The 27,535-nt window shown below is 37.3% G+C and overlaps 2 protein-coding genes across 2 annotated transcripts; one reads left to right on the top strand and one right to left on the bottom strand.

Annotated features, from left to right (window-relative positions):
* The first annotated feature begins 21,064 nt into the window (after positions 1 to 21,064).
* Positions 21,065 to 24,388, top strand: LOC113355154 (small nuclear ribonucleoprotein Sm D2-like). The gene is made up of 6 exons (XM_026597937.1): positions 21,065 to 21,174; positions 21,277 to 21,336; positions 21,597 to 21,621; positions 23,387 to 23,464; positions 23,815 to 23,919; positions 24,032 to 24,388. Exons 2-6 carry the CDS (start codon positions 21,332 to 21,334, stop codon positions 24,146 to 24,148), a joined length of 330 nt encoding a protein of 109 aa, XP_026453722.1. The 5' UTR covers positions 21,065 to 21,174; positions 21,277 to 21,331; the 3' UTR covers positions 24,149 to 24,388.
* Positions 24,389 to 24,597: 209 nt separating this feature from the next.
* LOC113355153 (UDP-glucuronic acid decarboxylase 2-like) lies at positions 24,598 to 27,218 on the bottom strand. Its single transcript, XM_026597936.1, has 5 exons — positions 26,295 to 27,218; positions 26,041 to 26,120; positions 25,806 to 25,964; positions 25,196 to 25,288; positions 24,598 to 25,090 (listed from the first exon to the last, which is right to left on the bottom strand). The coding sequence occupies exons 1-5, from the start codon at positions 27,094 to 27,096 to the stop codon at positions 24,860 to 24,862; spliced, it is 1,365 nt and encodes a 454-aa protein (XP_026453721.1). The 5' UTR covers positions 27,097 to 27,218; the 3' UTR covers positions 24,598 to 24,859.
* Positions 27,219 to 27,535: the final 317 nt, after the last annotated feature.

Below are 27,535 nucleotides of genomic sequence, written 5' to 3'. Positions count from 1 at the left end.
AGATGATATGAGAGGTCGATATGTCGCAATCATATCTCAAATAGATGATATGAGCGACAAAGTGCTGAACCGACAATGATGCAACTCATTGCGGATGCCTACGTACCCTCCCTACTCGAAAGAGATCAAGCACATACTTGATAGGTGCCAAATATTGCATCATTTTTGTATCATTTTATTGGCACTTATCCCATTTTGCATACCATAATTTCCCCTTTTGTAATGAATTCTGTATTTTACTCTCCTCAAGGATAAATATTTTATATTAATTAATTTTGCATTTTTATGTGATAAATAAAGTCTAGATGAGTTGCGGAGCGAAAAGTTCAAAGACACGGAAAAAGCCGAAGGAAACTCTAGCGGAAAAGAAGTGAAGAAATTTGGTATGGAAGACTCAAATATAAAATGGGCTTGAAAAGAGGAAGAATTTGTTCTTAAAGAAGAAGTGGGCTCAAGATTACCTAAGCCCAAAACCTATTTCCTTAACCCAAACCCATTTCCTAAACCCAAAATCCAAACCCAAACCCGTTTCTCTCCTTCACCGTCAGATTGGTTCCATTCCATCATCCAACGGTAGATTCATCAGAGTTTATTGAGCTTTGATGTTCCTGTCTAACGGTCTATCCACACCCATTTCCACCGGGCCGTTGGATCATTCGATCATCTTCTCATCCAACGTCTTTCACTATCAAAACATCAGACTTTGATGAGTCCGATCAACACCTAAGCACCTAGGTTTATAACCCAAAAACCAAACAAACCCTAGCTATCGGGTTTTCTTCTCTCGTCTTCTTCCTTCTTCTCTGTAACCAGCGACACCATCGCCATCACCACCACCTGCTCCGCCACCAACTCCACCTCAACCACCACCATCTTTTCTCAAACACCACCAACCCTAATCCCATCATTTTCCCTTCTCTTTAGCCACCTATTTTCCCAATTTCTACACGTTTTCTCTCTAAAACCCTAGCGTGTAAAATTGGTAAACTAGGTCGAAATTGAGAGCAATTGAGGCATGGGAAGACGCAGGAAGAGAAATAGAGGCATGGGTGAAGAGCTATAAGAGATTTCAGAGATTAGGTATGAATTAATTTCAATTTTTATCAAACCCTAATTTCACTGTTTTGGGGGATTTTTGGGGGGTTTTGCTTGCATGTATAAATAGAAGACATGGGTGTAGAATTGAGGCATACCTGGATTAACCAGAGCATCATTAGGAATAGTTTTAGGATTTATCAATTTTTGCAATTCTAATTTTCAAGCACTGTTAGTCTAATTTCATTTCAATTTCAGTCAATTTTCAATTTAGTGTTTCAATTTCAGTTAATTTCTGTTCCTGTTAATTTTTATGGTTGATGTTATTATTATTATTTCATGTCATGTTGTTATTTAATTTCTTGTCTTTAGGTTAGTTTTAATTCTAATTTCATGTTCTTAGTTTCAATTTCAATTCTTGAATGTTATTGTCATGTTTAATTTCTTGTCTTAGTTTCAATTGTTATTGTTAGAATGTTGTTAATGTTTAGTTTCAATTGTTAGAATGCTGTTAATGTTTAGTTTCTTGTCTTAGTTTCAATTGTTAATGTTATTGTTATTGTTAGAATGCTGTTTAAGCATGGTTTCTGTTAGAATGTCCTTTTAGTTTCAATTGATTAACTTGTTAGCTTTGATTCTTTTCAATTCATGTTCATGTCCTGTGTAGTTTAATGACTTGTGGGTTTAGTTCATGTTTAGTTCACTGTTAGTTATGTTTAGTTCATGTTCTGTTAGTTACAATTCTCACTGTTAGTCATGTTTTGTTAGTTCACTGTTTAGTCATTTTTAGTTCACTATTAGGTTTAGTTCATGTTTTGTTAGTTACAATTCTCCCTCACATGCTATGATTTGAATGCACTTGTCTGACAAACATGAACATCAAAAACTCTAGCATGTTTCAGTTCACTTTGCTGAGGTTAAGAAGAAACCTTAAGTTCTAGGCTAATGCACTGCTAGTTATAGAAAATCTTGTAGGACTTTGATGCCTAAGATAACTAGGAGCTAATAGGCTCTAAACCAACACTTAGATTGACCTTTAATTATCCAACTAGTGTTAGGAATAGAGAACTCTAGGTGTTATCCTAGTTGTTCAATCTTTTTGATCCCTGGGACAAATGAAGGCTAGAACCTTCATCCCTGCCTAAAACCAAGGGGACAAGAACACTAGAACTAGTTTGCTTTAGTGTAGAACCAAAGGTGGAATCTGACCCCTAGCCTTCCCCACATCCCTGTTTAGTTAGGTTGTTAGCTTAGAAATAGTTAGGAAAGTAGAAAACAACATTTGCACCCACCTTGTCCCTGTGGACAAACCCTTTCTTATCTCATTCACTGCAACTGACCCTGTATACTTGCAGGTTAAGTTGTAGGTTCTTTTCAAAACCTCACCAATACTGTAGTTCATCCTCGAAGAGACAAAAAAATTAAACCAACTCGTTTGCGAGGCCGTGTCCAAGCAATAATGGTAATGGCCTAGTTCGTGTAGGCAATTTCTTCAAAATGCATATAGGATATGCATTATCGAGCCCGTGTCATGGTATAGTAATGCCTATGCCTAACATGTTCCATTTGAAAGTCTACGCGACTATAAATTAGGCATAAGCATCATTTACACCGTTTTGGCTAGGCGATAAAGCTTACTTGGTGTATGGTCCACATATGCACCTTCAACCAACTAGCCCTCCTTATATATGTTAACTTGCAATTTCTACAACTTTGGAAAGGGGAGAAAAATGACTTCACCAAGTCCCAAGGCCGTGATGGCTGCACATGACTCCCCTGGACAAATGAAATGTACAGTCGTGATGGATGTACATTCAGTTATGGCTCACATGCGAGTTCCAATGTCCGACCATGATGACTGAACATTTCTTGAGCCAGGTCTAGTAAAGTGTCGAGATGGTTGTATTTCTGGCTTTGGCCTATAGGCTACTCCAATGTCCATCCTTGATGGATTTCCGCTGCTAACCCAATGTCCGCTGCTAACCCGATGTCCAGCCATGATGGTTGTCCGCTGCCAACCCGATGTCCAGCCATGATGGCTGAATAGTGTCAACGCATTGGCCAAGGGATAATGTTCCTTTTCCTACGCAACAGAAGATTTGGATGAAGCTTCATCTCGGGCCATGACGCATCTTTTAGCATGTGTTAATGATAAAAACACGGGGTGTTACAACCAAGTACTTCCACTATCTTGCAAATGAACAGAAGAATAAACACAATTCAAAAGATGGTGATTAATGGTGCATATAATTTTTTTCAAGAGGAAATTAAAGAGGAAATAACATCATATTTCTTTCAACTGTTTTGAGATTATCACCCTATAAGACCGCGGATGAATGAAGAATTATTTACAAAAACTTATGGAAGAGAGTACTGAAGTGGAAAAAAAATATTACATATAAGGAGTTTTGGATGGTGACAAAACAATTTTAAAATAAAAAATCTCCAGGTCCTGATGGATACAACATGGAATTTTAGAAAGTTGTGTGGGAAATCATCAAAACTGATTTTGTGGCAGTATTTCATGTTTAAAACTCAAAAGAAAATGGATTGGAATACAAACTTCTCATTTATAAGCTTAATACCAAACATGGATCAAGTAGGATCTCCAAAATATTTTAGACCCATCATCTTGGTAAGCAGTGTGTACACAGTCATGTTAAAAGTGCTCACCTAAAGATTTCAAGCAGTTCTTTCAAAGTTGATATCGAGATACTTTCTTTACAGATAAAAAAAATACTTGATGGTATTCTCATTACATGGGAATTGATTGATTCAAGATTTAAATCAAAGAATATTTAATAGCTAGACATCCAAAAGCTTTTGATAATGTCAGTTGGCACACAATTCAAAATGTTTTATAAAGCTCAGGTATTGGAGATTAATGGATCAACCAGATAGAATTCTGTCTCACTTCAACTCGAAACTCTTTACTGATAAATGGAAGCTCAACAGAAAATTTCAAGCCACAAAAATGATTGAGACATGGTGATCCACTCTCACCATTCATTTTCATCTTAGTTGCAGAAAAATTCTTTAAACTTATGAAGAATATTGTGTAACTAAAAATGATTTCAGGGTTCTCAATAAACTGAATTCATATTTCTCATCTCCAATATATTGATGACACTTTGTTTTTTTTTTTGGATGGAAAAAAGGAAAAAGCTATAACTTAGTCTTAGTTTTCCAGATATGTGAAGTTATCACTGGTTTAAGAGTCAACTTTCAAAAAAGTTTTGTTATTAGCATAAGTGTAGATCATAAGATTAGTACTGATTATAAATTGCAAGATAAAAACTCTTCCACTTAAATATCCTGGTATACAAGTGGGAGAAAAGTCTAGAGATTGCTCAATTTGGGATTCAGTGGTTAAAAAATTTCAGAAGAAATTAGCTCCTTGGAAGAGGAAGCTTGTTACAAAAGCGGGTAGAGTTCTTCGAATCAAAACAACCCTCTTTAGTCTTTCATTTGATTACATGTCAATTTTCCAGATATCAGCAACCATATAAAAGAAACAGGACCAAATCATGAGGAACTTTTGGTGATCTTCAGCAGAAAAAAAGAAAGATTAGTTGGGTTTCTTGGGATAGAATAAGTAAACCAAAGTCTTTGAGGCCTTGGTATTAAAATCTTGAGACTCACTAATAAAGCACTACGAGCAAAATGGTCACCGAGATTCTCTAAAAAAAAGCAACAATTATAGAGAAGGCTTATTCAAAGGAAGATGAAGAAAAAATCTAAACTATTTGGGTGAAAGTCTCAAATATCTCTCAAGGAAGGGGAATGTGGAAGAACATTCAAAAAAAAAAAGTAGTAGCCGAAGAATTTTCTACTCTGGAGATTTATAGAGGAAATACAGTTTACTTTTGGTTGGATGTATGGTATGGCACACAATCCTTAAAGACTAAATATCCTAATATCTTCAAGCTTACAACTTAAAATGATGCCTCCGCAGAGACATAATTGCAAATGGTGCATGGAATGTCCTGCTGAGAAGGAGTCTAACATCATCAAAAATACCTGAAAATGCTAGAAATTTTAGCAGCTTTGGGTTCTCCTCCAAACTTAGATGACGAAAATGAATATGAAATCAAATGCACTTCACTTGGAGGTCTGACAGCAAAAGTATGCTACAAATTGCTAGGGGGAGAAATTTCCTGGTAATCAAATATGCATCCCTCACTCTTGCATACGGATTCAATTTTTTCCACCAAAAGTACAGTTCTTCATTGGATGACAACACAAAATGCCATTATAACAACAAATAATATCTTAAGGAGATGGTGTCAAATTTAGAACACAAATTGGTTTCGTTGTAACACTCAACAACAAAAAACAATGAATCACTTGTTACTCCATTTGTGACCTTGCACATCAAATTTGAAGTTATTTTTGGCATGATACAGTATTGAATGGGTGCTTGGAGGGTCATTGATTGCTCAACTTCAGGCTTGGAAGTTTATAAGAGGGGGAAACAAAGGAAGGAAAATATAGTCTCTATTAGCTTTTATAATCTGCTGGGAAATTTGGGATGAACACAATAGAAGGGTTATGGATCACAAAAGACCAAGGTCAGTAGCAAGAGTCATCACAGAAGTTAAATGATGTGATTCTAGATTGCGGTTTGTAATGTGGTAAATAAGTGATCCGTTCAAACTCGAACTTGTGAAGGATGTTTTCAGACTTAAATTCAAAACTAAATAGAAAACTCAAACAAATATGATAAGAATAATAAAATAACAATGAGGCTAAGATTCCACTATTTTCCAAGTTCAAAGTGATTAAATCCAATACTTATACTATGCAATTTTTCCGTTTAATTCGATTCTAAACTATTGCAACAAGTAGATTTCCAAAATAACAAGTGTAAATCCAGAGCGTAAAGCATCAAAACCTAAGCTAAGGATGCTATATCAAAAGAAATCACAATCGCTTAATGAAAATCATTCAAACAATTATCAATCAAGGCAAAATAATCATAAAAATAATTGCAATAAATAAGATAAATAGAAAATACCACTCTTTACTGGAAAATAGTTTTCTCTATCGCCTCAGCAATAGGGTTTAGCTCCTCATATTAATCATGATGTCAAAAGATGTGTTTCAAGCTCAAAAGTTGATTAAAATGGTGAGAAAGTGCTAAAACAGTGAGTTTAAGACTCATAGAAAGTGTCACATATGAACGATAACAATAAAGTGCTTTTGTCCCTGTTGTTTTAAGACTGTCAGGCGCTTGTCGTTATTACTATTGAAGAACGACTTTCCTAGGAAGTCTGTTCTTTGTCTTCTTCTTCTTTTTTCCTCGTGTGCAGCAGCAACAGCAGAAATGAACTTCCTGCAACTCGATCTTCTCAGCTCTGTGGTGTTCTAAACTACCCCAAAACTCTTCCAATGACTTCCTCTTCCTTTTTATGACTCGCCCCCTACCCTTTTATGGCCCACATATCAAATATAACTCGATCAAATCTCGAGAATATTTTTTTCTTCAGCTGCAAGTCCTGGAATATTTTTCTCCCCCTGAATTCTCTCACGCGTCTACTGTGTCAAACCAAAGCATCCCAACTCTTTCATAACTTAATCAAGACCCGATACATTAAAATCCTGGCGTAAAAATCTCTCGGAAACTTTCACATATAACTAAAAATATTAGAGAAGATATGTACTCCCTATTTAATCACCAGTCGATGTAGAACACCTATTTTTTCGAATCTGAGAGACTTATCTTTCCTGTTTTATCAAAACAGGATTATACGAATCCATCTTGACTGCCCAATTCGACTAAAACTCCACCTAGTCATCAACAGAACTCGAACAACCTCCAGCTCCTCTGTTTTCTTTTTCTGGCTTATCCAGCCCACTTCGTTCGGTCTAATCAATCATATAAATCCTGTTTAGCCTAAACAGGCTCATTACAATTGATTCCAGTGATTGAATCTCTTTAAAACAACTCAAAAATTTGAATCCTAAATTTGTTCACGGTTGCTCATGTTTTCCCGCATAAACTCCATTTTTGAAACGTGAAGAAAAAAGGGGGTGCCCCTATCCAGAGTAGGGATGTCTTTAGCATCTGATTTGGGGTGCCCTAGGGTGGCCCTTATCCAAAACGCGGGTGCCAAAATCGCTTCCTCCGGGTGCTTTTAAAAACTTTTCGAGCAATTTTTTCAAAAAATATTTATTGGCCAAAAATATCTACACGCACATAAAACACCATAATAAGTACAAAAATGAGCACTATCAATATATAGAATCGGAACAAATTAGACAAAAAAATGTTTCTATCAAATACCCCCAAACTTATTATTTGCTAGTCCTCGAGAAAAATAAATAAAAATAAAATCCTAACTCACTGTCACAGGCATCGTTGATTGCATTTAGCATATGCAATAAGCCTTTAAACCCCTAGGTGGCCCTAGTGGCCGAGTTATAGTCTCGGGAGGGCTTATCAGAGATATACCCACAAAATCTTTACTCCAAACCCTAACTATCTACGCAGAATCTCGGAAAGCACTAAAGAACCTCCTTGGTTGGCATACTTATTGATTACAAGGGGAAGTACCCTGATGCGAAATTCCAATTGTTGTACATGAGTTCGCACTCAAGCATACTAAAATTCATATATAAGTGACAGAGCTCTACTAAGATAGTCTCACTATAGACATCATATTCGGAGTCAACGAATCATATGGATAGATTAAGAGATGGATATAGAAAGACATAGATGGTTTTGATGTTGACTAAGTGAACGATGTTTCTCATATATGTCTGAAGGCCACTTCCAAAACGAACCTATCCTAAATGACTGAGATACTAGTCTGACTAATATCAACTCACTGACATATACAAGGGAACCAGTGGTCAATAATCCTAACTCTAGGTCAACACAACTGGCATATACAAGGGTTCCAGTGGTCTACTTTATTGAATTTTATTAGGTTGGTCTAATGGTCTCGTCTCAAATTTTTTTTCCTTTTTTTTGGTATCTCAATCACTCTATTTCACCATATCAGTGGTAAAAAAAATTGAATCGTGAGTCCCACCTAATCACTTAGAGAAACATATTTTAAAGAAAATAAAATAAAAACAGAAATGAAAAGGACTCAACGAGATATGGCGAAACTATCATGTTATTTTTAACACCTGAGCTTTGTGCTTTTATGAATAGACTCTTTAGATGTTTCCATCTAGTCAGATTGGCTCCTCAACTCCTAAAACCAAAATGCTTTCATCCACTTATATTGGTTAGTGTCATTCTTAATAAGCATAAATTTCTAGGCTCTGGAGTTTATTTATTGCAACTAAAAGCCAAAAAGTGTTTCTTCCCCGCCCCCAAACTTAAATCTAACATTGTACTCAATGTTTCTAATGAAATAACGGTATCAAAAGTGTAAAGACATGAGGAATCAGTAAACAGAGAAGTTCGGAAAGAAAGTACCAGGGTGGAGTGGGACCAAAAACCACAAAAATATTATACAACATACAAACCGCCTCGATGGTAAATCAAGGTAAACAGGGTCCTACAGAGGGACCTCCTCAATGTCACCTGTAGGAAAAGGCTCTAAAAAGGGCTTCAATCTCTGACCGTTAACCTTTGAATAACTACTACCATCTAGTGACTCAATCTCAACATGCCATGAGGAAAAACAATACGGACCACAAAAGGACCGGTCCACCGAGAGCGCAACTTCCCGGGAAATAGATGCAAACGAGTGTCATACAGAAGAACTTTTTGACCTAGAGAAAATGAATTTCGTAAAATATTCTTATCATGCACAAGTTTCTTTTTGTTCTTATACTCTTTCGCACTATCGTATGCATCTCTATAAATCTCGTCCAACTCATTGAGATGGAACTTTCTGTGAGCTTCTGCCTTGTCAAGTGAAAAATTAACCTGCTTGATAGCCCAATAGGCTCTATGCTCTAACTCAACAGGCATATGACATGCCTTGCCAAATATTAGACGATAAGGTGACATTCCAATGGGTGTCTTAAACGCAGTACGATAAGCCCATAAGGCATCAGTAAGCCTCGACGACCAGTCTTTCCTATTGGGATTAACTGTTTTCTACAAAATACGTTTAATTTCCCTATTGGAAACCTCTACCTGACCGCTGTTATGTGGGTGATATGGAGTAGTTACTTTGTGGATAATACTATATTATTTCATTAAAAGAGCAAACAGTCTATTGCAAAAGTGTGAACCTCCATCACTAATTATAGCTCGCGGTGTACCAAAACGTGTAAATATATTCTCTTTCAAAAACTGGACTACGACCTTATGGTCGTTTGTTTTACACAGAACCGCCTCAACTCACTTAGACACATAATCTACAGCGACAAGTATGTAAAGATATCCCAAAGAATTAGGAAATGGACCCATAAAATCAATGCCCCATACATCGAAGACCTCAATCACTAAAATAGGGTTCAAAGACATCATATTTCTACGGAAAATGGTCCCTAACTTCTGGAAACGCTCACAAGAAACACAATGACTATGGGAGTCTTTAAACAACGAAGGACAGTAAAATCCACACTACAATATCTTAGCAGCAGTCTTCTTAGCACTAAAATGACCTCCACATGCATGTTCATGACAAAAGGAGATAACACTGGACTGGTCACTCTCAGGTATACATCTCCTAATTATCTGGTCTAGAACGATCTTGTTTACCCCAATGTTGACTGGATTTGAACCAGAGACCTTGCCCGTGAAGTAAATCATCGCACTTACGATCCAACCAATTGGAATAGAATCAATAGATTCTTTTTCGGGAGTGATTCATCCTTCCCGAACGCAGCATACAACTCTCCGTTGTACTGCGCTCTCCAACTCTGCTTGTTTCCCCCTTCTTCCTTCCCATGGCAAGTCTTTGTGAAATAACTCCGACGAGAAGAAAAAAGAAGGCGTTAAAAGACCCTCCTTTCCCAACCCTAGACACTCTAGGATCCTTTTTCAAACCTTCCGGTAAAAGCATGTAAAAAAGTCTTGAATGGTACGATCCCTCCGTCACCCCTTTCATTCATTCGACCAGTAACAAGATAATTCATTATATTCGCATACCAAGGTGATTAGGAAATGAAGAACAATTTTTCATCAGGAAAGTTATCCCTTATAAGAAGGGAATCATCATGAGAATTAAAAATTAGCATGTACAAGTGATCTGTTACTACATTTTCTGCACCCTTTTTGTCTCTAATGTCTGGAGAGAAATATTGTAACAAAAGGATCCATCTAATCAGTCTAGGTTTGGTATCCTTCTTAGACAAAAGGTATTTCAAAGCAGCATGATCGGTATAGACTACGACCTTAGAACCTAATAAGTAGGATCTAAACTTATCCAAGTGATAGGTGCCAAATATTGCATTATTTATCATCATTTTATTGGCACTTATCCCATTTTGCGTACCATTAATTCTGTTTTTACAATGAATTCTGTATTTTACTCTCCTCAAGGATAAATATTTTATTTTACTTGATTTTACATTTTTAGGTACAAAATAAAGACTAGATGAGTTGCGGAGCCAAAAGAGCAAAGACACGGGAAAAAGCCGAGAGGAATCACTCAAGGAAGCTGCGAAGAATGTTGTGCGCAAGACCAAAAGGCTAGAAATAGGCTTAACAAGGAAGAAATTGTTCTTAAAGATGAAATGGGCTCAGAATTATCCCAATCCCAACTTATTTCCCAAACCAAAACCCAAATCCATAGCCCACTTCTCCTGTAGCCGTCAGATTGGATCCTCAGCTGAATCCAACAGTCGCTTCCTCGCCGGTACATCAAATTTTCTACAACCTCTTCACACCACAACACCTAACTCCATCCTAATCCGTCAGTTTCGTTGTATTTTTGCATCCAACGGTCGCTCATAATCTGTCTCCATCTCTCCGTTAGATCCGTTTCAGAAGTTATCATCCCACGGCTCATCTTTGCGAAACATCAAAATCTTTATCCCTGCCTCACACCTTAATGCCCAAATACCTAATACCCACACCCAAACAAGACCCTAACAAATTTCCATCGGGTTCTCCTTCTTCTCCCCCTTTCTTCTTCTCCACAGCAGAGCCTTCCCCTTCCATGTCCGCCACCACCTGCTCCACCAACTCGCTTCCACCACTACCAACTCCACACGAGCCCTCAAATCTCTTCCATACGTAAACCCATCACTACCCTACCCCTCTATCAACTTATTTCATCATTTCTCAACCCTTTTCTCTGAAACCCTAGGATTAGGGGATGATGAAATAAGTTAGGTTAGAGAAGCAATTGAGAGTAGCAGGAGACGCAATAGAGGAAATAGAAGCATGGGTCTAAGCTCTCAAGTGTTTTCAGATATTAGGTATGCATTAATTTCAATTTTTATCAAACCCTAATTTTTCTGTTTTTTGGGGATTTTGGAGAGATTGTGTATAAACTATAAATAGATGCTTTGGGGTGTTGTAATAGGTGTTCTTGGTTAGCCGAGATACCCCCTAATTGGGTTAATTTCAGTTTAATTCCAATGTCAATTTACTGTTAATTTAGGGTTCTTCAATTTTAATTTCAATTTTTGTTCCTGTTTAATTTGTGTTTAATTTCCTGCCAGTCTTAAAGTCTAATTCCTTTTTAATTCACTGTTTAGGTTAGTTTAAAATTTTAATTTCTTTTTTTTACTGTCAATGTTTGATGTTAGATAATTCCTGCTTAGTGTTTAGGTTTAGTGTAATGTCTAGCAAGTTCTAGCTCACTTGCTAGGGAATTGATGAAGCCTTAGCCTATTGTGTAGTACACTGATCATATTGCTTTAGAGGGTTAAACAAGTTTAGGAAAGACTTGAACTTAGTTCATCATCACCTTACTTTCACATTGTATGCCATGTATGCATTGTCGTTAGATGCATAAGCTGTAAACTGCAACTCATGTTTGTTAGTTCATCCCTTGACTAATTATACCTTAAACAAGACAATTAGTGCTTTGGAGTAAAACCATAGTTGAGTTTAACTTTGTATAGGAGAATACATAGTAGGAGTTAGGGTGGATTCAAGCCCTAGTTCTCATCCAAAATTCCACAACTTCCTTTTTCCATGTCTTGTTTAATGTTAGTTTGAGTGCATATCTTGTTTAGAATTTAGTCTTAGATCATGTCCTGTGTAGACTTAAGTTTAGGTATTGTTAGTTTCATTCTCTGTTAGTGTAGATCTAGTTCAAATTCATGTTCAGTGTTTGAAATTCCATCTTCTTGTGTTAGTTTCAGCTGTTAATGTGTAATTAGTGTAATGTTCTGTCAATTTCATGTTTTAGTTCATGTTTAGCATTTGTTTTAGTTCATGTTTAGTGTTTCAAGTTTGTACATAACTGTTAGGTGTAGGTTTATCTTTTAGTTTTTGTTTCAACCCAACACTCCCTTCTGTCACTGTGAACCCATAAGCCCACTGTTCACCAAAAAGGCTACTGAAAGCCTAGAAAACCCACAGTTCAACTTAGAAGCCCAGAAGCCCATTAGCTCACTACTTCATAAAAGCCCAGTGAGTTTAGCAAGAACAAAGAACCAAGAATAGCAAATAAGCCCACCTAGTCCCTGTGGATCGACCCGTATTTGCACGCACTACATCCCGACACCGTGCACTTGCGGTTAAATTCTAGGTCTTCTTTTAAAACCTACCACCAAGGCATACACGATGGCTAATAATTCCTTCTCGGTGGTTGTGTAATTCAGTTGGGCATCATTCAGAGTCTTGCTAGCATAGTAAATCACATGAAGTAATTTGTTTTCTCGCTGTCCTAAAACAACACCTATAGCATAATCTGAAGCATTGCACATAATCTCAAAGGGTAAGTTCCAGTTAGGTGCCTGAACTATGGGAGCGGTAGTAAGTAAAGTTTTAAGCTTTTCGAAAGATTCTAAACAAGCATCATCAAAGACAAACTTAACATCTTTTGCAAGTAAATTGCAAAGAGGTCTAGAAATCAAGCTAAAATCCTTAATGAATTGGCGATAAAAACCTGCATGCCCTAAGAATGACCTAACTTCTCTTACGGTTTTTGGGACCTGTAAAGTCTTAATAATGTCAACTTTGGCTTGTCTACCTCTATACCCTTTGAAGGAACGATGTGCCCTAACACAATTCCTGATTTAACCATGAAATGATATTTTTCCCAATTAAGCACTAAATTCTTTTCCTTACACCTAATCAACACTAATGTCAAATGATGCAAGCACTCATCAAAAGATGAACCAAACACTGAAAAATCATCCATAAAGACCTCTAAAAACCGTTCTACCATATCAGAAAATATGCTCATCATGCAACGTTGAAAAGTCGCAGGGGCATTACATAACCCGAAAGGCATGCGTCTATACGCAAAGGTACCAAAGGGACAGGTAAAAGTGGTTTTCTCTTGGTCTTCTAGCGCAATAACGATCTGATTATAATCTGAGTAGCAATCTAAGAAGCAATAATGGCTATGTCCAGCTAATCTCTCTAGCATTTGGTCGATAAAAGGAAGGGAAAAGTGATCCTTCCTTGTGACCTTGTTCAATTTCCTATAGTCAATACAGACGCGCCACCCCGTGGTCACTCGGGTTGGGATTAACTCATTTTCATCATTCTGGACTACAGTGATACCTGACTTCTTGGGAACAACCTGAACAGGGCTGACCCACTTACTTTCTGAAATTGGGTAAATAATACCCGCATCTAACAACTTAAGCACTTCTTTTCGAACTACCTCTTTCATATTCGGTTTTAGTCTACGTTGCATCTCCCTAGAAGGTTTGGAGTCTTCTTCTAAATGAATTTGATGCATACAAACAGTAGGACTTATACCTTTAATGTCTGGTGTAGTCCACCCTAAAGCTTCCTTGTTATCTTGAAGTACTGTTACTAGCCTACTTTCCTGATCACTATCCAAGTCGGAAGCAACAATCACAGGTAAATTCTCCGATGAGCCTAAAAATACATACTTCAGGGTATCTGGTAGTGGTTTGAGGTCCAACTTAGGAGGCTCTTCTAAAGAAGGAATTAAGGTAGTCTCAGACGATGGTAATGGTTCGAACCTAGCTTTCCATCTATCAGTATCTAACACAGGGGTATAATCTAATAGAGCATTCACTTTTTCAACGGTGCTATCGTCGTCGAAATCTAAACCAAAATGGGATAGACAATTCTCTAATGGGTCTTCAGACAAGATGTTTGGCAATGACTCCTGAACTAAGGCTTCTATCATATTCACCTCTTCTACAAACGTGTCATCTTAGCTCATAGGGTAGCTTACTGACATTAAAAATGTTCATCTCAATAGTCATATTACCGAAAGACAAATTCATCACACCATTTCGACAATTAATTAATACGTTAGACGTATCTAAAAATGGGAGACCTAAAATAACAGGTATCTGGTCTTCTAGGTCGGGGACCGGTTGGGTATCTATCACAACAAAATCCACTGGATAAATAAATTTGTCGACCTCAATAAGAACATCCTCGATAACTCCTCGAGGAATTTTGACAGACCTATCAGCTAACTGCAGTGTCATCTGAGTATTTTTCATTTCACCAAGTCCTAGATGTAAGTACACATGGTACATCAGTAAGTTCACATTGGCTCCGAAGTCAAGTAAAGCTCTTTCTATCCGGTGTTTACCTATTGTGCAAGCAATGGTAGAGGAACCTGGATATTTGTACTTTGGAATTGTAGTGTTCTGAATAATTGAACTTACCTGGCTAGCTAAAAAGTCCTTCTTATGGACGCTAAGTTTTCGCTTTCGTGTACACATATCCTTAAGGAACTTAGCATAAGCAGGATTCTGCTTAATTGCATCTAATAAAGGAAGGTTTATGGTAACTTGCTTAAAAACCTCCAACATGTCATTAAAGTTGGATTCCTTCCTTGTTGGTACTAATAGTTTGGAAAATGGGGATCTAGGCACAGAATCAGACCTCTTTGGGACCGAATTAACATCATCAGAAACTTTATCGGTCCGCAAAAAAATGGGTCCTCATTGAAATTCCCAAATTTGGAAGATATTCTATTTTCCTTCAGCTATGGGTGGTCCTGAGGGGTGAGATCCTGAGGGGTGAACTACATCATGTTCACTATCGAGCATGGTTACCTCATTGTCTATAATTCTTCCACTCCTAAGGCTTCTAATGTCATTCAATTGATTTGAGGGTTTTGTACCTACTTCATGAATTCCTCTAGGGTTGGGTTGTTTTTGACTAGGAAACCTACCTTTTTCTCTCAAAGACTCGTTTATCAGACCAACTTGGGTTTTTAACTCAGAGATAGCCTGACTATTTTCTTGTCCTATCTTGTTACTAGCTTGTAGACTTTGTTCTACTAATAGCTGAAATTTTGCAGTTTGCTGAGTTAACAAGGCGAAAGAATCCTCTAAGCTTAAGATTTTCTTATCTGGCTGATTCTGCAATTGAGCTTGTCCGGAGGGATTCTTAGTGTATCCAAAACCTGGGGAACATTAGAATTACTAAACTGACCTTGACTCTATCCCTTAGACCAATAAAGGTTCAGATGGTTCCTCCAACCAGGATTATAAGTTTCTGAATATGGGTCAAATTTCTGACGGTTCTCGAATCTAGTGTTATTATAAAGAGCATTGGCTTGCTCTTCAGTATTCTGGCCTTCCCAAAAAGGCTCAACTCTACCACTAGTGTGACCCACTTCTAAAGCTTCTAACCTCTTTGCTATAGCAACAATTTTGGCATCTGATTCATAGCCTCCTTCTACCCTATTAACGTTTCCTCTACTTAGAAGAATTGTTTTCTGGGGATCCCTACTATTTTCCCATTGCTGGGTTTTATCAGCGATGTCATTCAGAAATTCCATCACCGCATCAACAATTTGTTTTTCAAACCCACCAGTGCACAAAGACTCAACCATGGTTGTTGTCGAATAATTTAAACCCTCATAAAGGATCTGAACTAGTCTAACCTTTTCTAAACCATGGTGAGGACACTGGGCTAACAAATCATTGAACCTTTCCAAATACCTATACAAAGATTCTCCCTCTTGTTGTGAAAATGTGCAGATTTGCGTCCTAATAGACGATGTTTTGTGCCTAGGGAAAAACTTGTTGAAAAAGGCAGATGTTAGTTGTTCATATGTTTCAATTGACTCGAAAGTCAAACTATACATCCACGATTTGGCTTTATCTTTCAAGGAAAAAGGGAATAACCTAAGTTTCGAAGCATCATCATCTAAGCCCCTAATTCTTAGGGTACTACAAATTTCCTCAAAATCCCTAACATGAAAATAGGGGTTTTTATTTTCTTTCCCTCAAAAGACTGGGAGCATCTGTAAAGTCCCAGGTTTCAATTCATAGGTTGCCTCCGTGTCAGCTAACTTAATACACGACGGACGAGTAGTCCTAGTCGGATTCAACAACGCTTTCAAAGTTGCCATTCCTGGCGCTATCGGAGTATTAGGGATTCTCTCCTCAGTAAAATTCGTACTTTCAAAACCGGACCTTTCAAAAACAGGACTCTCTAAGTTAAGGTAATCAAGATTCTTATAACTACTTGGTTCTTCCCTAATGAATCGACCTAAAGCATCTCTTTTACGTTCCGGCATACAAAAGAATATGGAAGGGAGTTGTAAGCAATCACAAAGCAAGGCTGACTCAACCAAATCAAACCTATTTATTTCTAGCAAACAAAAAGCATGATGGCTCCACTTAGATTGTTTCTAGACCAACTTCTATCTTTCGAAAGGTAATTCGTTGCAATTTGAGCTCACCTCTCTGAAATCAATCTGAGTTAATGTAAGTGAAACAGAGGAGAGGGAAGCTCAATGGAGCTTTGATACCCAAGGCCTCACCGGCATTACAAGGCGGCACGCGTCAACTTACAATAACCATCATGAACTTCAAAGTATGCTTAAAGAGCGACCAATATTTTTCGAACGATTTTCCTACCAAGCTCGTTACCCTATCGGTCTTGTTATGTTCAAATTTAGACTTGGGTTCGCGTTTGGTATCATTTTCCTAAAGCGGGCAAGAAGAGAACGATGATGAAATCCAAACCCTTATCTTGTATGGACAGGCCTTGCCCTTTACTAGAAAATTAAATGTTCGTATTCAGTCCTCAACATATATGCATACGAAGGAATACAGTAAACCCGTTAACAGGGGATTCGCGGGTTGTTCGAATTTTACCTCCTGTACCAGACGAGCGATGAACCGTTGTAGCCGACTCGAGCCGCCGACTCCGATGTCAGTGTGCGAACCCGAGGGGCCGAGACGATATCGTAATCGTCGTCCTTCCCTGCAACAGTTTATATTTAAATTTTTTTATTATTACATTTTATTTAAAATAATGTCCAAGAATGCCAAAAAAAATAAAAAAAAAATACAATATAATAAATAAACCCTAAACAGTTTTTATCTAAACAAGAAAAATAAACAAAACCCTAAAAAATAAAACAACTAAAAAAAATGTCTTCTTTTATGTTCTTTTCGCTTTAATCTTTAGCTCAAGTCTTTAAGAAGTCGCCAAACTCCTTGTCTCACTTTCCTTTATGCTCCAAACCTGTAGACAAACGATAAATACCCAAAAACGTAAAATAGAACAAAATTAAAAGAAAATAAAAACTAAAACTAAAAACAAAAATACATCTAAAACCCTAAAAACAAGTCCGCGTCGGCGCCGCCAAAAATTGATGTGATTGTAGATTGTGGTTTGTAAAGTAGTAAATTAGTGATTCGTTCAAACTCGAACTTGTAAAGGATGTTTTTAGACTTAAATTCAAAACTAAATAAAAAACTCAAACAAATATGATAAGAATAATAAAAGCATACTGAGGCTAAGATTCCACTATTTTCCAAGTTCAAAGTGAATAAATCCAATACTTATACTATGCAATTTTTCAGTTTAATTCGATTCTAAACTATTGCAATAAGTAGATTTCCAAAATAACAAGTTAAATCCAGAGCATAAAGCATCAAAACCTAAGCTAAGGATGCCGTATCAAAAGAAATCACAATCGCTTAACGAAAATCATTCAAACAATTATCAATCAAGGCAAAATGATCATAAAAATAATTTCAATAAATAAGATAAATAGAAAATACCACTCTTTACTGGAAAAATAGCTTCCTCTATCGCCTCAGCAATGGGGTTTAGCTCCTCATATCAATCATGATCTCAAAAGATGTGTTTAAAGCTCAAAAGTTGATTAAAATGGTGAGAAAGTGTTAAAACAGTGAGTTTAAGACTCGCAAAAAGTGTCACATATGAACGATAAAAATAAAGTGCTTCTGTCACTGTTGTTTTAAGACTTTCAGGCGCTTGTCGTTATTACTATTGAAGAATGACTGTCCTAGGAAGTATGTTCTTTGTCTTCTTCTTCTTTTTCCTCGTGTGCAGCAGCAACAGCAGAAATGAACTTCCTGCAACTCGATCTTCTCAGCTCTGTGGTGTTCTAAACTACCCCAAAACTCTTCCAATGACTTCCTCTTCATTTTTATGAATCCCCCTACCCTTTTATAGCCCACAGATCAAATATAACTCGATTAAATCTCGAGAATATTTTTTTCTTCGGCTGCAAGTCCCATAATATTTTTCTCCCCCTGAATTCTCTTACGCGTCTATTGTGTCAAACCAAAGCATCCCAACTCCTTCAGAACTTAATCAAGACCCGATTCATTAAAATCCTGGCGTAAAACTCTCTCGGAAACTTCCACATATAACCAAAAATATTGGAGAAGATATGTACTCCATGTTTAATCACCAGTCGACGTAGAACACCTATTTCTTCGAATCTGAGAGACTTATCTTTCCTGTTTTATCAAAACAGGATTATATGAATCCATCAATCCGATTAAAACCCCACCTAGTCATCAACAGAACTCGAACAACCTTCGGCTCCTCTGTTTTCTTTTTCTGGCTTATCCAACCCAATTCGTTCGGTCCAATCGATCATATAAAGCATGTTTAGCCCAAACAAGCTCATTACAATTGATTTCAGAGATTAAATCTCTTTAAAACAACTCAAAAATTCGAATCCTCAATTTGTTCACGGCTTCTCATGTTTTCCCTCGTAAACTCCATTTTTGAAACGTGAAGAAAAAAGGGGGTGCCCCTATCCAGAGTAGGGGTTCCTTTAGCATCTTATTTGGGGTGCCCTAGGGTGGCCCTTATCCAAAACACGGGTGCCAAAATCGCTCCCTCGGGGTGCCTTTAATAACTTTTCGAGCAGATTTTCCAAAAATATTTATTGGCCAAAATACCTGCAGGCACATAAAACACCATAATAAGTACAAAAAAGAGCACTATCAATATATAGAACCGGGACAAATTAGACACAAAAATGTGTCTATCATTAAACTACTACTTAAAAAAAGAATTAAACTACTAGTCCATACGTGGGGATCAAATCAATTTTGGTCCGAAAGTTCTGTTTTCGGGGAGTTAGTTACTCACTGGAAGGTTGTTATAGATAGACGGTAATTTTGTCCATGTAACACCATACAAAAGGGGAGCTAGGATTTTTACGTGCTGGTCTTTTAAAACAGTTAGCTAGCTTAACTGGTCATCTCCGTTTCTCAAAGGTTTGATGCGTTCTAGGAGGTTTCATGTACAAGTCCACGATGCCGCAATGTTGCATAATTTGACATAGAAGGTAGAGTTATCTTGCCCCTTTGATGGTTCATCATGAGGCCCGCTGATAGGCTAACACGACAACATGTCAATTAATGTAGTAGTACGCTGTTGGAACTTAGCTTGTTAAGCTTCCAACTAGTTTCTTGTAATAATACTCTTTGGTAATTAAAATAATTAATTTATACAATTTATAAAGTAATAATAATCAATATAAAAATAAAAAAATTACATACCAGGGTTTTTGGTTTGCAGCCGAGCAACAAGTTGGGCACCAACATTCTTTTAAATAACAATGCCTAATTTATGAAAAATAAAGCTACCAAGACCACAACCAGCATCATTATTAACTAAGAAATTTTTTTAGACGCTTGAAAAAACATACAGTATCTTCGCTAAGCTCCCCTAAAGTAGTGAAAGCTAAAACACCCAAATTATAACCATGCGTAACACATTCATTCAAGTATTTAGAACGCATTCGCGAAATAGCTTTCAAAATGGCCCGACCAGGGATGAAAGCACGAAATCCATCACCAGTGAAAGGAGACACACCCGTAACATCAATACACACGTCTTGACCATTTTCCCAGTTAAGGACAAGGATGTCTGCTGGGCGTAAATCCTTGTTATCAACTGACGAAAAACCCAAAGCAACTTCTTTGCGTGCAGGAACACCAGCCTTGTAACAAATATCCGCAATGATATCACAAACTAAGTCATCACGAAACTTAAGCCCAACGTCATTAGCGCAATGAAGCGTATGAACACCAAAAATATCCATATGTCTATTATAACAAGAGCACAAACCATCTTCCACAAAACCAAGGTGATAACAAACAACAACCCTGAAATGTCCAGGCCCGAGGCATTGATCTAACCCACTGATAGGAATGACCAAACGATAATCTTGAGCATGTTTGATCTGATTACATTGCCACAAAACAGAATCACTTGTAGATAAAGTAATTTGGACCAGGGACGGACCCAAGAAGGATAAATTTCCTTGTAAGGCCCGGGCTAGATGCCTTGCCGACTAGAATTTTTTATTTTTTTTGGCTTGTAGACTGGGAAGGCTACCCGGGCTAAAACCCCCTTTATCTCAGTGATAGGTCCTCCCCTGATTTGGACAAGAATTTGCTTCTTAACTGCGTCAAAATAAGTGACTACCAAGGAGTACATAGAAGGGGACAGTGTCATCGACGCAATAAGAAGAAGGCAAATCACATACATGGGCCTCTTAAGGTCACAAAAAATGTAATCCCTATTATACCCTTGTCTCAATTCGGGGTATCTAAGCCCCTAGAATTATGGTTTGCGCCGGTACGGGTGTCATACTGTAATGCATAAAACGTACTGCCGCCGATGACTCCAGAGGACCTCAGGGCCTCTTAGTAGTGGAATTGGATCACGAAGCCTATTAAGAGGCCCATAAAGTCATATATATATAAAGTCTCACTCGGTCCAGTTCTCTCTTTCGAGTGCGAAGAAGCGAAAAGAAAGTTGGAGTCGGGAGTAGAAGCAAAAACCCTAAAACCTCAACATTCCGTCAGGTTTCTTTCTTCCGTTTCTCTGATGATCTGATTCATTGTTTGTTTGTTGTAATTGCTTCTTCTAACCACTGATTTTTTTTTAATATATGTTTTTGTTTTTAGGTTAGAGAAATAAACCCTAGAAAGTTGTTCTGATTTCATCTCATCTTACTTCAACATGAGGTATGTTTCTCTCCTTTTCTATGGCATTGTTCATTTTGTTTATGTGAGATTTTGATTTGGGGGTAATTTGATTTTTTCAGTATCGTTTGGTCAAAACTGGGCGGACTAGGTTAAAACTAGGTTTTAGTAGATTTCCTTGGTTTATTTTTGTTTTTGGTTGTCAAGAAATATTAGGTCTCTCTCTGTAGTGGTTACAAGTTAGAAATTTCAGTTTCTTTGTTGTTTCGTTGCTAATGTTGGTTTTGTTTTCTTCTTTGCAGTCGGCCTATGGAAGAGGATACTAATGTGAGTTATCTTTTTACTTCTCTATGAATTTTAGTACTTTTAATTAAACCTATTCTTGATGGTTTTATGTTTTGTGTTGCTTGTGTTCTGTCTTTTTTGGAGTATGTCTAGCTGCTGTTACATGCCTTGTTAAAATTTTGATTGACGTATGGTTAGTTGTTGCATAAATTGATGTGGGTTCGTGGCAATTTGAGAATTGTTGGCTTAGGTTCCCATGGTTCATTGATGGCATTTTTAGTAGAAAACTTTGGGCTTAGTCTACTGAGGATAAAATCCCTGAATGGCATACAGCTCATCAATGCCATTTTTTAGATGATTGGGAAATGTTCCCAGTTGTGATAGAGACAAAAGCTTAAAGTTTTTTTATTAATTTTTCCAGTTTTAGACCATAAATCGATAATGCACATTGTAAAGATGTGATGACTGGATGGTGCCTAGAAAGTAAAAGTCGAGCTCGGTAGTGTGAGCTTGTAACCCAAGCGGGGACATTAAGATGGTAGGGATTTCTTATAATATAGCTAAAACTTTATTCTAGCATTAACTGTTTTCTTGTCGTTCATGGTATTGTTTTTGCTTCTGAGGTCAACGCCATGTGCTGTTTTTCATGGCAATAATCTGTATTAATATGCTCACTTCTCAATTGGGTGGCAATTTTACTGAGCAGTTGTTCCGTCTAGGTTCATATAATACTATCTAGTTGAAAATGTTTAGCCCTATTGATTTGGTCCAAGCTATTATGTCTCATCAGTTTGGTTTCATTTGGCTTGTATGTTTGATTTAGGTCAGTGTTTCGTTTGATTGTTCAACTTCTTGCACTCACTTCATAGAGTTAAGAGGTCTTTTTTCTGTTTAATGATGAAATACAAAGATACTACTTCTGTCTACCTTGAATTGATAATGATAAAAATAAAAAGGGTTAATACAGTTTCTTCTCCCATATATAATCAGGGAAAGATATGATTTCCATAGTCGGCATATTGTATTTCTGAACTTTGTCTGGGAGAAGAGTTTTCTACTTTTTCTTGGTCAAACTCCGTCTAGTATTTAATGATCTTATTTATGATGAACACAATAGAATAAATAAATCTTGTTTGTTTTTGTGTAATAACTTTTCTTGACTAGTTCCATCGTGCATTGCTAGCATTATTTTTAATTATCTCGTGATATCGACGTTAACGGTGTCATTTGAGACCATTATAAGCTGGTTTTAAAGGTTTTTTACACTAAGATATCGTGATCAGAAGTTAAATTCTAAATCCTATGTCTTTTTGCTCTTGTTAAGGGCGAACCAGTATTTGTTTTTCCGGTTGATGAGACTAGAAAGGAGGAATACTAAATTGCACTTTTGACGAGACCGTAAAGATTCATTACACCTGAAGTAGGTTGGATAATATGATGAAATTTTATGCAATAAAATCTTATAAAGGCATTGTGAGGACTTACTGAACAAGTGCATATGTGTGGAGCATTTAACTGCATCAGAAAACAACATGGAGTCTCACATGTAAAATATTAATTGATGTAGTTGAAACTTACAGAAATTGATTTTCCCCCCATGCATGCTTAAATGGATGTGTGGCAGAATTAGGTGACGGTGATGTTTTCCTATAACCATTTTTGAACTGAGCATCTTCTATGATTGTGCATCTACTTATACGAGAATGTCTGTCTGTTTACCGAGTAGTTTAACTTTCTTAATCAGTCGATTAATGTTTTGCGTTGAGGAACATTTGTATGCATTTGACTAACCAATCTCTGTTGGCAGGGTGGCAAGACTGAGGAAGAGGAATTCAACACCGGACCCCTTTCTGTTCTGATGATGAGTGTGAAAAACAACACTCAGGTAAGATTTGTTTAGGCAAATTTGGTTGAACAGAAAATTATCATAAAACTTTCATATTTGGTTGAAAGATTATGGATATGAATTGCACTTCAAAGAATAGTCGCTGACAAGTTTGTCCGTGTACACGAATGATTATTCCTTGTCATATTTTCTCCTTCCTATATGTAGTATATCCCGACTTTGTTTATCGGCTAAGTATATGAAAAGTTAATCTAATGCCAACCTGATACTTACCGGTTTTGTTCATTGATATATAACCAAGTTCAAGGGCTGTGTCTAGTTTTGTAAACATTGCTTTTATTTATTTGTTTTCCATGTTTTCTCATCTTTCTGATGATGCCATTCCTCAGGTGCTAATAAATTGCCGCAACAACCGAAAGCTTCTCGGCCGCGTGAGAGCATTTGACCGTCATTGCAACATGGTTCTTGAAAATGTTCGCGAGATGTGGACAGAGGTCTGTATTGTTTTTTTTTTTCCGAAGTGTTCCTATTTCCATTCCGAAGTGTTCCGAAGTGTTCCTATTTCCGAAGTGTACCTCTACTAAATGCTTTCGTTTTTGCATTTAGGTACCTAAAACAGGGAAAGGCAAGAAGAAAGCGCTTCCTGTGAACAAGGACAGGTTCATCAGCAAGATGTTCCTTCGAGGAGACTCTGTTATTATTGTTCTTAGGAATCCCAAGTGATGTTGCTGCTTATAATAACTATGCAGGAGAAGTACTTAGCTGTGGAGAGAAAAGAACAACTATAGGCGTATAAGAGGCTGTCAATCACTTGTTTTGTGAACTTGAACTAGGAAATACCGGATTTTAATCATCTGATTTTGCTTTGTAGTAATTAGAGGGAAATATGTAACTGAATATCATCACCTGTACAACTTCTCTATATTTTCCAAATCAATGACCATCCTTCCCTCTTGCTAGTTATTTCTCTCTAAAAACTTGCAGTGCTAGCCATGGTGTAACACTTCACCTGGCTGCTGCAGACTTTAAAGATGTCCGACTAATATTCAGGTGAATGCTCACTATCCTGTTCGGGTGCTTGGTAATGGAACTGTCAGCTAGTTCCTGGTCTCTTTAAATACTGTGATCTGTGCTGTGTATCCCACTTATAGTTTTTTGCTATTAAAAAAAACTTCTGTAAAAACTTGGACAGAGTCCGATGTATATTATGATGATTAGCAAAATGTGACAATCTTGCTGTTCTATGTTATGATATTAAACGAAAAGAAAACATGAGCCAGGAAGTAAAAAAAATTACAACATATCAACTCTTGAAATGAAAGATGAAACCAGTCCACAGTGAGGGGAATATGGGAAAATGCTGCTTTCGTTGTACTACCTAACACTATCACCTCTCTCTTTTCTAATGCTGTTATTTCTCCGTTTTTGGTTTCTCTAGGAGGTTGTTGTAGCCATGGATAAGTCAGCACTATCCTTGTGATCGCCGAAGATTCTCTGACGGAAGTCGGAGACCATAAGAGGAAGACCCTTGCGAAGAGACACTGCTGGTTCCCATCCAAGTAGTTCTTTAGCTTTAGAGATGTCTGGTTTCCTCTTGTGTGGGTCATCTTCTGTGTTTGGCCTGTACTCGATCTTTGCATTTGGATCAATTGTTTCTTGCACCACCTACAAATTTCAAAAGTATCAATCAGTCAATCATCAACATTCAAATTAATCGGCTTCCAGTTAACCTGCTCAATATTTTAAGAGTGCCGTCATATGTGTATATACCTGGGCAAGTTCCATCATAGTGAATTCACCAGGGTTTCCAAGATTGAATGGACCCACATGTTCTCCTTCCATCAATCTCATAAGACCCTCAACCTGTTTCATTATCATTGAAATGTCAAAAAAAATAAAATAAAATTTAGACTCCAACCACGACTCAACGCGTGTCTCATTCATTTAGCATGTCCGGATGGCCTCCCTGCAGCCACCTCTTTGCATATCTCACATCGTAAGGATGGCTACAGGTTATTAAATCTTCAATAATCTAGTAGTGCACCGTATTTGAAAAATAATCAGGTATGAGAAGATCATCGGAACCCTCGCCGTTGACCCCCATGCCCTCTCGTGTTTTTGTCTTAAACCATAACGTGGCTCTTGTTTTTTCCAAGAGTCCAAGTTCCAAAATGAGAATCCTAATCCCCATGGATGGACCAAGTCATGAAAACCCCTCATTTCCGTCAATCTTGAAAGATTCAAAGGGGGTTTCATTCATTACTGTCATTTTTTGAGAACTTTCCCGAAATCAAACATTATAATTATCAACTTAAATTACTAATATAATCCATAATTAACTATATACAAGATATAAAAATTTAATGTTAATTATTATTACCAGATCCGAAACATATTGAAAACTCCTGGTCTGTTTTCCATCTCCATATACTGTCATTGGTTCCTTCCTCAATGCCTGAGCGACGAAGTTACTAACGACCCGGCCGTCGTCGATACCCATACGAGGTCCATATGTGTTAAAGATCCTAGCAATCCTCACCTGTATTGTCAACCCAAAAGAGTAAATGCACGCACAGTGCACATTGCACGACAACACCAGAAAACGAGATATTTACCTCAACACCAGCACCTCTATGGTAATCCATTGTCAACGTTTCAGCAGTACGTTTTCCTTCATCATAACAACTCCTCACACCTACAAACCACCAAGTGTTGCAAATCATGAGTGTCAGATTTCACAAGTTACAACCACCACATTTGTGTTTGTCAGATTCAGGCCCAAAAACCCACACAAAAAACAAAAGCACGACAATACATGAAGCAGAAAAAGAAAAAAAAAATCTGATTAGAACGAAGAGAGAAGACTTACCGATAGGATTAACGTTACCCCAGTAGGTTTCGACCTGTGGGTGTTGAAGAGGATCACCATAAACTTCACTGGTACTTGTTAACAAAAATCTAGCACCAATTCTTTTAGCTAATCCAAGCATATTCAGAGTACCAACCACATTAGTCTTGATTGTCTTAACAGGGTTGAACTTGTAATGAACAGGAGAAGCAGGACAAGCAAGATGATAAATCTGATCAACTTCTAACAACAAAGGTTCAACCACATCATGTCTTATCAATTCAAATCTTGGGTTTCCTAAATGATGCATCACATTTTCTTTCCTCCCTGTAAAGAAATTGTCAACGACGATGACGCTATCTCCTCGGTTTATCAAACGATCAACTAAATGACTACCAACAAATCCAGCACCTCCGGTGACAACAATTCTCAACCCTTTTCTCTTCAATCCTAATGGGATTTTACCACCTGCACTGATCAGACCCATACCGCCACGGTTTTCATGATAAACGTTGCTCTTTTGTGACAGTATTCGATTTGACTCCGAACTCGGGAAATAAGTGTTGGCAATCAATGCGTTATCGTTTTCGAATTTGGTATAAGGCGATGGGGACGAAGAAGAAGGTAACAAAGCGAAGATCAAAGTGGCGATGGCGATACCGATGAACACGAAGATTAATCTTTGTTCGCGGAGAACGTAACGGATTGGACGCGTTATGAGTAGCAACGGTTTGTTTGGTTTTGGTGTGTAAACAACATCTGATTTCTGTTGTTGAGTTTCATCTTCATCATCATGACCTCTGTAGAACAATTCAGAACCCATGTTTGTTATTTTGAGAAACAGAGAGATGAGTTTTGGTTGAAGAAGAAGGAGAAGAAAAAAAAGTGTTTAAGTAGAAGAAGAAATGGTGTGTTGAAGAGAGATTGATACTCTTGCAAGTATCCGGGAAAGGTGCATCTAGCCTTTTATGATGGGAAACAAATAATTATATTTTTGATTATTTGTTAATTAATTGGCATTAAATTTGGTATTATATTACATAAATACGCTTAACATGACCCTATTCATTTGGTGACAAATGATTAAGTCAAATTATCATTCCCGGTCTAATTGGGTGGGGAGGAGGAAGTTGTTTGAATAAATAAATTAGGAACCTATTTTTAGTAGTGATATGGCACAATGTTTTACTAGCCAAAATAAATAAATAAAAAAACACCTGTTTCTGAGGTGTTGAGATCTCTGTGTTGAACTCGATTCGCTA

Source organism: Papaver somniferum, chromosome 3 (genome assembly GCF_003573695.1).
Source record: "Papaver somniferum cultivar HN1 chromosome 3, ASM357369v1, whole genome shotgun sequence".
NCBI lineage: Eukaryota > Viridiplantae > Streptophyta > Magnoliopsida > Ranunculales > Papaveraceae > Papaver > Papaver somniferum.
Note: the sequence above shows the minus strand (reverse complement) of the source record. Positions and strands in the feature narration are given on the sequence as shown.